At 41.9% G+C, this 12,452-nt stretch overlaps 1 protein-coding gene across 1 annotated transcript in view; it reads left to right on the plus strand.

Moving 5' to 3' along the window:
- STK39 (serine/threonine kinase 39) overlaps positions 1-12,452 on the plus strand; it is a 127,671-nt gene that overhangs the window by 43,019 nt on the left and 72,200 nt on the right. Inside the window, exons 2-5 of the mRNA XM_032219343.1 lie at positions 3,137-3,249; positions 6,347-6,455; positions 9,902-10,043; positions 11,396-11,451. Of these exons, the coding sequence (XP_032075234.1) occupies positions 3,137-3,249; positions 6,347-6,455; positions 9,902-10,043; positions 11,396-11,451 (420 nt within the window). The remainder of the gene's footprint in view (positions 1-3,136; positions 3,250-6,346; positions 6,456-9,901; positions 10,044-11,395; positions 11,452-12,452) is intronic.

Here is a 12,452-nt window from a genome sequence, read left to right on the forward strand (position 1 = left end):
CAAAGAACCAGTTATCAGAAGCTAATAACTTAGGTTGCTTCATTTCAAGCCCTAAGAATACCGTCTGTCACATTTTGTCTTTATCCTTTTATTTCTATGTGGTTGGATTTTTTCCAAATATACTGCAGTGATTTGCCTCTTTTTATTTCCTGAGGTGTTCTGTCCAGCCCAGAACCATCCTTGTAAATAACCACAATGATGTAAGCTGCTCTGATTTTCAGCATGGCTGCTTCCCATTTAATGGCTTAATTATTTTTGGTGGCAACTATCCTGCTTGGGGGCGGGGGGGGGGGGAACCACTATACCTGTGTTGGAAGAAATGTTCTTCTGGGTTCAGTTCCAAGTGGAGAAAAAGACACTGGAAACATGGAGATTGCTTGGAAAGATGATTTTAATGGTGGACAGGACCCACATGTTTTGAGGTCCTGGGAAAAAGGTGATCACATGCTTCAAGATGCTGGGTGAAAAAGAAAAGTGCGAAAAGAGAGGTTTGCTGAGAGTTATACTCTCTGTTTGGCCCCACATCTCTGTTTCCTGTTCTTGCATAAGAAATGTATTCTGATTGGTTGTCAGACTCCCAGGGGTCGGGTGGTGGTGGTGGTGGTTCTTAGCTAACTTTCTGGTTGTGTGTCTTTTGAGTTCCAAGCTTGGTTGAGTTCCCAGATGCCGTGTGGTGAGTTTCTGTGGAAGGCTAATCCTACCTTTATTATGTAGAGTAGACTAGCTCAGGGCCCCTAAAGGCCCATTGACAAAGGTGGGGATATTAAGAATGAGTCTTTTTCCTACCTAAAAACATGTTTATCCATTTCTTATCCAGGGATATATAATATTCTGCCTTTTCAGTATTTCCCAGGATATTTCATTTTTCTAGGAGGGAGGGGGTGCTAACTCCCTACACATGTTCCAAATAAAAGTACTGTAGCCATAAACAAATGTATTAAAAATAATAGCTAAATTTTCAGTAAGCCAAATTGACACACAATTCTAGTGTTTGCAGTGAAATCTTTTCATATGTTTTAAATTATTCCAAAGTCCAAAGCAGGTAAATAATTCATATTGAATGGTATTAAGACCTTTGTTGTTTGTCAGACTTGGTCATCTCATGGCTGTGTGCTGCCTCTCACATCTCCGATTTATTTTTTGAGGCTTTCAAAATCAAAATCATGCTGGGGAAATATACTGCCCTAATTTTTGCACAGTGACAAACAAAATATGTATCTCATACCTCTTATAGCCTTAATGCTCCTATTTTATGAATTCTCCACAAGTGCATATCTTGACCATCACCAGGAAATCACAACCTACAGCTGGGATGGTGAATCTATGGCACGTGAGGTGTTGCCCTGTCAGCTGGCCAGCGTGCAATCGTGCACTGGCCAGCTGACTTTAGCCTTTTCTTTTAGGCCATTTTTCACCCTCCCCAGGCTCTAGAAGCTTTATAAGAGCCTGGGAGGGTGAAAACAGCCTCCCCCTGCCCCCCAGCCCCGGAGGCTTCAGGAGCTTCCCTGAAGCCTCCGGAGTGCAAAAAACCAGCCCTACAGGCAAACCAGAAGTTCAGCAATGGACTTCCAGTTTGCTCATAGGGCTGGTTTAAGCACTCTGGGGCCTTCCAAAGGCTTTCCTGAAGGCTCCAGAGGACGAAAAAGGGCCCTACGAGCAAACTGGAAGTTCCCCTTGCGTTTTTCGTCTTCCCAGATGGCCTCCGGAGTCATCGCTGGCCGCATAGAGCCTCACCGCTGCTCCACGCTGTGGAAAACATAGGCGTGTACGAACAGCTTGTTCTCACTTGCCCGGGCTTCTGCAGAAGCTTCCCTCCAAAGCTCTCCAATGGAGGAAGGCCCAGTTGGGAGAGGGGCTTTGGACAGACAGAGAGAGGCACAGAGAGAGAGGTGGAGGGAGGGAGGGAATCAGAGAGATGACAGACACAGAGAGAGGGACAGAGAGGGGGAGGGGGGGAGGGAGAGACAGACAGACAGAGCCACACAGAGAGAGCCACACAGTGAGTGATTGAGTGAGTGAGTGAGTGAGGGAGAGACAGACAGACACACATATACACACAGAGTGACAGAGAGACAGAGAGAGGCACAGAGAGGAAGACAGAGAAAGTGAGTGAGAGACAGATACACACACACACACAGAGTGGCAGAGATGGGGGAAGGGAGAGGAGAGGGACAGAAAGAAAAAGAGAGAAAGAAAGAAAAAGAAAGAAAGAAAAAGAAAGAAAGAAAGAAAGAAAGAAAGAAAGAAAGAAAGAAAGAAAGAAAGAAAGAAGAAAGAAAGAAAAGGAAAGTGGGAGAGATGAAAGAAAGAAAGAGAACTTATGACCACAATTTAGCCCCAAATTTTGGTTGTTAAGCAAGACCATTGTTAAGTGAGTTTCACAACCTTTTCCAAGTTGGCCACTCCCACCCAGTCACATGACCACCAAGCCACTCCCACAAAACAGGCCACACCTTCTTTTGACTCTCAAAAGAAATTTCAATCGTTGACTAATGAGTTTGCTGACCACTGAGATAGCATAACCATTTACAATTGTTCTGCTGTAAAGAAAGTCTTCAGAAGCAGTCTGATCTAATAAAGACGAGGCTTGGCAGAAGTTGACCATGATATTCCAAAATAAGCAGGAACTTTGTGAGCAATCAGAAATGGCCCTCAAGGAGTCAGTTACTATACAACTTACAGAAAGGACGTATACTCTTGAATTTGGAAGCTGCCTTGCCCTACATGGCAATGCCTTGGGTTATTGTTCAACTAGCAAGCAGGAGTACGATAAAAGCTAAATTTGGGTTTGTTTCTGTTTAATTACTGTAAGTCAAAGTAATTAATAAAATGGTCTCTTGTGTGTAGTATTCAGCATTCTTTGCTTTCTGTTTAATTTGCATTAACTTTTTGGGGAAACCCTGGGGTTGCATTTAATTCTTTGGAATGGGGCAAGAGCCCATTGGGCATGTACTTGCAATGTTCCTTGTAGGTATGATTTGGAGTGCAGTATGGAGAGTGACTGACAAACTCTTTCTTAGGCTGATCTTAGTAGAGATTTGCTCATGGAGAAGCCCCAGGTTGTTTTTTTAAAGAAGACAAGTTGGATATAGTAGCTGTGCAAAACTTAATCCATTGTTTCTTCTTTCTCTTCCAGGCAGTGGTGCTACCGCCGTAGTCCAAGCAGCGCTCTGCAAACCCAGGGAGGAACGCGTAGCAATAAAAAGAATCAACTTGGAAAAATGCCAGACCAGTATGGATGAATTGCTTGTAGGTAGAACAAGTAGAATGATATGAACGAACAAATAAATAAACAAACAAGCTGATTCATCATCCTTTTAAAAGTTCTTCAGTATCTTATAAACAGTACTTGCATATGATTTTTCTACCTGAACTTGGAACATTAATTACAGTAAACTGCTGCGAATAAGCAATGTGGATTTTTATGTCCTATTATATCTACGTTTATTGTACCTATGGTACAGATAGGCCCCAACTTATGAGCTTTCGTTTAGCAACTGTTCCAAGTTACAACACTGCTAAAGATAGTAACATACAGGTAGTCCTCAACTTACAACAGGTCATTTAATGGACCATTTAAAGTTAGAGTGGCACTGGAAAAAGTGATGGATTGTTGTTTTTCACACTTAGCCATCGTTGCAACATCCCCAACGTCATATGATCCAAATTCAAACATTTGGCAACTGGCTCATATTTATGACAGTTGCAGTGTCCTGAGGTCGTGATTAGTGTTGGGACTTTCTGACAAGTGAAAGTCAGTGGGGAGGTCAGATTCGCTTTACAACTCTGTTGTTAACACTGCAGTGATTCACTTAATATCACTTGCATCACACTGGGTTTTTGCTTTTATGTTCAGAAGAGACATTTAAAAAAAACTGAACTATGGGAAGATCTTACAAGGACCCAGCAAGCTGTGCTGTGTTGAAAGCTTGTATTCACACATTGATCTTAAAGACGAAGGGACTCCAATTGAATGAAATATGACTTACAAAATCATCACTTACGCCATTTAAATATTACTGCTGCATTTATCCGAATGATAATTTTGCTTATTTTGCATTGGATAACTACAATGTCAAAGAAATTTTAATCTTACTAAACAATGTGCTCTACATGGGGCTCCCCCTGAAGTGCATTCGGCGACTGCAGTTAGTCCAGAATGCAGCCGCGCGAGTGATAGTGGGCGCACCGTGGTTCGCCCACATAACACCTATCCTCCGCGAGCTGCACTGGCTACCTGTCGATCTCCGGGTGCGCTTCAGGGTATTACTTACCACCTTTAAAGCCCTCCATGGTAGTGGATCTGAGTACTTGAGAGACCGCCTCCTGCCGATTACCTCCGTCCGACCAATTAGATCGCACAGATTGGGCCTCCTCCGAATTCCATCCGCCAGTCAATGCCGACTGGCGACTACGCGGAGGAGAGCCTTTTCAGTAGCAGCTCCGACCCTGTGGAACGACCTCCCCGTCGAGATTCGCACCCTCACCACCGTCCAGACCTTCCGCACAGCCCTTAACACCTGGCTATCCCGTCAGGCCTGGGGATAAGTTTCTAATTCACCCCGCCCGAGTGTTGAGTGTTGAATGAAAGTTGTGCTTTTACTGTTTATTTTATTCACATATTGTTTATGTCTTTGTATTGCACCCCCCTTTTTCCTATGAATGTAAGCCGCCCTGAGTCCCCTCAGGGAAAAGGGCGGCCTATAAATCCCAAATAAATGAAAAAAAATGGAAAACAAAAAAGAGATTAAATAGTTTAATAAGGCAAGAAGAAAATCATTGTGATATTTAAAAATGCAGATGTTCTGAGTTGTATTTTTATCTATAACTACCTGATAATTCGGCGTTGCCAGGTATTTATTCGTAGGGGGAAATATCCAGCCTAACGTAATTTCTAATGTTGGATTTTCCCCCTTATCAGAGGGAGCCCCCTTGTGGAATACTGTGAAGTCGTTACCGTGGCAACTCCATTGCGCTGTACAGTAGAAGCCATTTTATGGCAGTACAGTAGAAGCCATTTTAAGTCACAGCAGGTTTTATCTTAACAGAAGTATTTGTTTCCAGAGAGTAAATCATCTGTGTACCAAGTTTGGTTGAAATTGCTCAAGGCATTCCAGAGTTATGCTGGAACACACAAACACAGAGCGATATATATATATATGATATACCAATAAGGAAGAATATTTGTAGCTCAGGGTTGACATGAGGGGTCCTTGATGCTCTTGGAGCTTGGTTGTTTTCTTGCAGATGTCTCATTACTCAAACTATGTAACATCATCAGTGCTCGATTAGCCCCTAGTTTGGGTAATGAAACATCTGCAAGAAAATAACCAAGCTCAGAGCACCAAGGACCAGCATATCATTGTGTGTGTGTGTGTGTGTGTGTGTGTATGTATGTATTGTGTCACAACCCCTGGTATGCTCAAATATGGGAGGGAGCATACTGCTTCCCTTTTCTGTCTTTCGGCTTATTTATCAGCACAAATGCAACACACACACAGACACACATGCTGGTCTTGTATTCGGGTCTTTTCCCGTGTAAGATTGGGATTGTCTTGGCAACGTTTCGGCGAGGTCTCACTCGCCATACTCAAGCTAGTGTTTTCGGCTTTGTGTTTGTGTGAGTTTGTGTCACACAAACATGAAGCTGAAAACACCAGTCTGAAGATGGCGAGTGAGACCTCGCCAAAACGTTGCCAAGACAATCTCAATCTTACATGGGAAAAGACCCGAATATAACAAGACCAGCATAACTACACCCGTGAAAATCTACGAACACACACACACACACACACACACACACGTATATATGTATATATATTTATATTTTATATTTATATGTATGTATGTATGCATGCATGTATGCTGGTCTTCTTGTATTTGGGTCTTTTCCCTGTGAAAATACATATACATAGGCACACACACACACACACACACACATATATATATGTTGGTAATATCACAATGACTCAAACCAAGAGATTCAAGTATCAGTTCATAAGAGGCATATAAAACAAATATTTTGGATGATCAACACGTTTTATTTGACTTGAGTAGAAAAAAAGCTGAATTTTTCTTAAAAAATAAGTTGGAATTGTAATTAACTCATCAAACTGCCAGAGATGATGGAAATTGCAACTCTGCATCTCAGAAGGATTTTCCTTTGAGAGACATTCAGTTTAGCTGCATTATTTTTCTCTGAAGTTTCCAAGCACAATGTTCTTAAATGATGAATATACATTTCCTAATCTCACCCACTCTACTTGTTCCCTGACGGCAAATAGCTAGGATAACCATACATATTTCCCTTGCAAGACTACTGTGTCACATTTTGCCTTCTTTACAGAAAGAAATCCAAGCCATGAGTCAATGCAGCCATCCCAATGTAGTTACGTATTATACATCTTTTGTGGTCAAGGATGAGCTTTGGTTGGTTATGAAACTACTCGGTGGAGGTGAGTCTTCATACTGTAAATATGAAAATGCAGTCCTGTGTTGCAACGATTTTTTCTAATCTATCAGTGTTTTTCAAGCAAAGTGTTAGATGGGTCATTTTATTTACAACTAGTTAATATCTGTAGGAGAGCCAGTTTGGTAATAGGCATCAGGCTAGAAACTAGGAGACCGGGAGTTCTAGTTCCACGTTGGGCACAAAGTCAGCTGTGGGGTGTGTGTGTGTGTGTTCTGGCCCACCTCCCCAAACATGACAAACTGTATTTAAATCAAATGATTCCTTTATTAGGAGCGTCAGCAGCCCTGGCAGAAAAGTTTCTCTCTCTACGCAGACTAACAAATCTATCCCGGCAGGGAGATGAATAGTTCTCTGTGAGTGCGTGACACATCTGCGACTTTGACAGCCCTGCACTAGAGGATTATTTCATCACGAATTCCACTTGGGTCTAACTAACTGAAGCACAAATCTCTTGAATACTAAGAATGGGAGAAGGTAGTGTCCTGCTTTGTGAGTTTTCAATAGATAAATGCAGGATATAAAATTCAATACCTGAGGTTTATTGACGGTGATATTTTTGCTGTAGGAAAATAGGAGATGTTTAAGTGAAAGCCTCAGTGTTGGGGTTCCAAGTAACATACCCATAGCAAGCAAAACTCTTTGAGGCAGGTAATTTCCTCAAAGAATATGTTTATTGGATAGGTCATTTTCGCACAGGCTGGTGAAAACCGACTCTGATTATTCCCACTGTTTTCACCTAATTAATTTGTCACTTACTCAAAACAATCAGTCACATGGTCCAATCAGGAAACTGTCCAGTTGCTAGGTGACTCCAGTCCCCTCCTTCCGAGCACCTGCAGGAATGTCCTTGTTTCCCAAGAGAAAGTATTTTGTTTTGACTGCAACACCCCAACTATCTCAATTTCTCCCTTCCCCATCCCTCTCTCCAGTGTGTCAGCAGTGAAGTCTCAAAATGGCCTCAGTTAGGCCAGCTTCAGGGTTGACACCCAGAGTGCATGCGTGCCTAACCCACAACTTCCCCAGAAGGAAAAGAGAAGGCAACTCTCTGAAGGAGAGTTGTTGAAACTTCTCTGTCTTCCAGAAGCAAATCCAGAGGCTGTCTAGAGGTGGTGGTGAGATGGTGATGGAAACACAGGCCAAGTTATAGTGCAGAAATTGGTGGAAAGTGAGAAGAACCTGAGAGCCAAGGTGTAGTGGTGTTGCTTTAGACTGCTGAGTCTGACTCATGACTGAACTGAGTGTGGTATGCTACAGCATTTTTTTTAATTGCTTGTCAGACTTGCAGACAATTTAAAATGGGGTTAATTAATTCATGTGAAATTCAAAGCAATTTTGGTAGGTTAAAAAGATAGAAACGAAATTCAATTGATAAAAAAGGCTGACAAATAATAAAGCAAAATATAAAGATTATAAATAGTAAGATCTCCACTTAGGAAATAGCTAGGAAATGCACCCTTATGGGAGATGCTAGCTTGGTCATAGTAAAGGTGGAAAAGAAGTTGGAATGTGGTTCATTGCAAGCTGAATATGAGTCAGCAATGTGTAGCTGCAAAAAAGGCATTTGCCATATTAGGCTGCATGAGTTCCAGTTCAGAAAATAATCATCGAGGGAAACAAAAAACATGCGGAAAAGGAGAGGAAACGTGACCATCAGAAATGCAACTATAAGGAAGAGGAGGAAGAGCAGGAGCAAAGGAGAGGGAAGGGAAGGGGAAAGGAGAGGAGGAAGGAAGAAAGTAGAGAAGGGAGAGAGGGTGAAAAGAAAGAGGTAAGGAGAGGAGGATGGAAAGGAGGAGAGAGGGTAGAAAGGGGAAGAGGAAGAGCGGGAGTAGGAGAAAGGTACAGGAAGAAGGAAGGGAAAGGAGAGGAGAAAGGAAGAAAGTAGAGAAGGGAGGGAGGGAGAAAAGAAAGGGAAAATAAGGTGGTGTTACAACAGGAGGAAGGGATGGTAAATAAAGCAACCCAAACAGTATATTATAACCTATTAAATGAAATAATAAATGTATAAGAATGATAAATGTTAAAACACCTGTAACCAAACGACATGCTGTATGTGATGATGGGTTTTTTTTTGTCTATGTGTTTTTTTTAATTATTATTATTGTGTGTATGTGTGGTTTATGTAATAAAAAAAAATAAAAATAAAAAAAAAGAAATGCAACTATAAGAAGAGACACTGCTACTGGGATGCTTAACTTGAGACGAGAAAAGGAAGGGAGATGTGATAACATTTTTCAAGTACTTGAAGGGATGTCATGTAGAAAAAAGGGATTTTTTTAAAAAAAATCCTCTCCAAAAGCAGAAAAGTTGCAGGGAGGCAAATTCTGATTGAATGTTAGAACAAACTCTCTAGTGCTCCTGCTTTCATTGAATATGTTCACATGGAACTTGGGCAATCACCTACCAAGAATTGCTTAATTTAGACTAGGTGATAACCCAGTGTTGCCCGGGTATTTATTTATAGGAGGGAAATGTCCGGACCAAACATAATTTCTAATGTTGGATTTTCCCCTTTACCAGAGGGAGTCCCCTTGTGGAATACTGTGAAGCAGTTACCATGGCAACTCCATTGCGCTGTACAATAGAAACCATTTTACGGCAGTACAGTAGAAGCCATTTTAAGGCACAACAGGCTATATCTTAACAGAAGCACCCCCCCCCCCCCGAGAGGTGTTAGGAGTGTCTTACCCCCATAGTATTTGTTACCCCCATAGTATTTGTTTCCAGAGAGTAAGTCATCTGTGTACCAAGTTTGGTTGAAATTGCTCGAAGTGTTCCAGAGTTATGCTGGAACACACACACACACCATACACACGCGGGGGGGGGGGGAAGAGAGGGGAGAGAGAGAGAGAGAGAGAGATTGATTAGATTTGGCAGTCTACATGGCCTCTTCCTATTCATTCTAATTCCTTTCAAATTTCTCAGTGAGGAAAATTTATATTTTGCTTGTGACTTGATAGTTATGTTACCTGTCAGATATTTTTAAGTGCAGTTACCTGTAAGAAAAATTCATATGAAAACATATTCAGCAGCTGTGGGTTGCTGAAGCAGTCAGTCAATTTAATTACAGGTTTCTTCTACCTCCTATAATTTTGTTGCACATTTTGAACCTATGATTTTATGAGCCAGTTCTCTATGCCTTTTCAGGTACTCAGTCTTGTTGATGTGTCCATGTATTTTAAATGCATGCCACTTTAAGACTTGTGGACTTCCAATTCCCAGAATTCCTCAGCCAGTCTGGGAATTGGAAATCCACAAGTCTTAAAGTTGCCAAGTTTGGAGATCTCTGGTTTCTAGATTTATTCTCTCGGTGTCAGAAAAATTAAGTTGAAATCTAGAGTAACCTAAATATGTATAATGGATCTTTATAGGATGAAGAGATTGGTGTTCTAATTTTCTTCTGTAATTTCTCTCTTTCCCACTCTCTAGGCTCAATGCTGGATATAATAAAATATGTGGTGAGCAGAGGAGAGCACAAGAGTGGTGTGATGGAGGAATCAATAATAGCCACAATTCTGAAAGAAGTTTTGGAAGGCTTAGACTATCTACACAGAAATGGACAAATCCACAGGTACTAGCATGTTGTTTCATTCTGTGTGAGTTGAGAATGTAAACCTTCACTATTAATTCTATTAACTTGGGATGGCTATATAAATTGATTAAATCAATAAATAAATTCAAGGCTAGAAGGCTAGGGTCTGATAAGCCCAAGGGCTCTGATCCAGCCTTGATTGGGAGGGAACCAGGGGTGGGATTCGGCCGGCTCACCCGGGTTCAGGTGAATCGGATGTTAATTTTACATCTGGTTCGCTGAACTGGTAGTTGCAAGGACTGGTTGGTCCTGTCTACCCCAGCTGTCCCAGGAATCTCCATCACAACGGCCCATTCATTATGCCAGGAAAGTGCAGGGCCCACATGGAGGCTCTGGGAGGGTGAAAAATGGGCCTCCCGCAAGTCCGGAAACGGGCCCATTGCAAACTCCGGAGGGCCTCCGGAGGCTAGGGGAAGCCATTTTCGCCCTCCTGGAGGCTCAAATAAAGCCTCCGGAGCCTGGGGAGAGCAAAAAACGGGCCGACCAGAAGTCCAAAAATGGGCCCGTTTCCAGCCTCTGGAGCCCAGGGGAGGCCGTTTTCTCCCGGAGGCTTAAGAAAAGCCCCCGGAGCCCAAGAAAGCCCCCCCTCCTCCTCGGTACAGTGCCATGCTCACCATGGCTACGCCCACCCAGCAACCGGGCAGAGAACCAGTTGCTAACTGGTTTTGAATCCCACCCTTGGAGGGAACTCATCCCATAAATTCTTCTATAGTTGTACAATGCAACATGAGGAGATATGAAATTCTAATCTTAAAATTAACCACTTAGTTGATAATGCCTCCTCTGTTCACAAGATCATCCCACCCGTTAGCAATTATTATTAGCCTGTCAAAGGGGAATGATCAAACCTTAATATCTTTTTGATGTATTGTTTTGATGGGGAGATGGCAGAAAAATTGCTGCTTTCTCTTTGAAACTGCAAAGGGTGGAAGTTTCTTGTCTTGACAATTATTTTGGTTCCATTTCTTTCCCTCGTGCACAATAGCAAATGGGGATTGATTAATTGATTGATTGAAACAAAGCCAGCTGCAACCCTTGATTTGCTGGGTGAATATAATAGAGTAGTTTTCCATGAGATAAGGAAGCTAAGCAGCGTGGTCGGAAGCGCAGCAGAGATTTTTCCGGTTTGCATAAGAACGAAACAATGAGTTTTTTTGTAAGTTGGAAGAACATATTTCCCCCTCAATTTGCCATCATTAAAATGAAATTATCTCAGAAAGTTTTTAATTCTATTCTGTGGTATTGTTCCACAGCAAGCCTCCCCTTCCTCCTCCCCTTCCTCTCCCATCCCATCTGAATTTAAATGCTTTTTTGTTTATTCCTTTTTCTAGAGATTTAAAAGCTGGTAATATTCTTCTGGGTGAAGATGGCTCTGTACAGATAGCAGGTAATCATCATTATTGTTAGATTTTAAAAATGCATGATGGGAAATTTGAGATATTCCAAGAGATCTCATTAACATTTTAAATGGTTAGAATTTATTAAGTTTAAGGGTGTTTGATAATCAGTTATAGGCTAACCATTCAGTTTTCCTGAGGAGATAGGTTGTTTTTTTCTTAATGGAGTGTATCAATCAGCTTTTCAAGAAACAACACAGTTGTTCCTAATCTGTTGGGCTCCAACTGGCTGGAGAATTCTGGGAGTTGAAGTCCACAAGTCTTAAAGTTGCCAAGTTTGGGAACCACTGGTCTAGAGGACAGCTAGTACGAAAATCAAAGTAGATTGGCAACTAGTAGTGTGAGTTGCCAAGACTTCAGTTGATATTTCACCTCCATCCCCATGTTTATTAGGGGAGCTTGAGCATGCTGTGTTGTATTGATGGAAAACCCATAGTACTTCCCATTTGTGGGTGTGTTATTTGAATGTACAATACAATAGCAGAGTTGGACGGGACCTTGGAGGTCTTCAAGCCCAACCCCCTGCCTAGGCAGGAAATCCTATACCGTTTCAGACAAATGGCTATCCAACATCTTCTTAAAGATTTCCAGTGTTGAGGCATTCACAATTTCTGGAGGCAAACTGTTCCACTGATTAATTGTTCTGACTGTCAGGAAATTTCTCCTCAGTTCTGCTTCTCTCCTTGATTAGTTTCCACCCATTGCTTCTTGTTCTACCCTCAGGTGCCTTGGAGAAAAGCTTGACTCCCTCTTCTCTGTGGCAACCCCTGAGATATTGGAACACTGTTATCATGTCTCCCCTAGTCCTTCTTTTCATTAAATCAGACATACCCAGTTCCTGCAACCATTCTTCATATGTTTTAGTCTCCAGTCCCCTAATCATCTTTATTGCTCTTTTCTGCACTCTTTCTAGAGTCTCCACATCTTTTCTACATCGTGGCGACCAAAACTGAATGCAGTGTTCCAAATGTGGCCTTACCAAGGCATTATA

This window comes from Thamnophis elegans, chromosome 1 (assembly GCF_009769535.1).
Source record: "Thamnophis elegans isolate rThaEle1 chromosome 1, rThaEle1.pri, whole genome shotgun sequence".
Classification (NCBI taxonomy): Eukaryota; Metazoa; Chordata; class Lepidosauria; order Squamata; family Colubridae; genus Thamnophis; species Thamnophis elegans.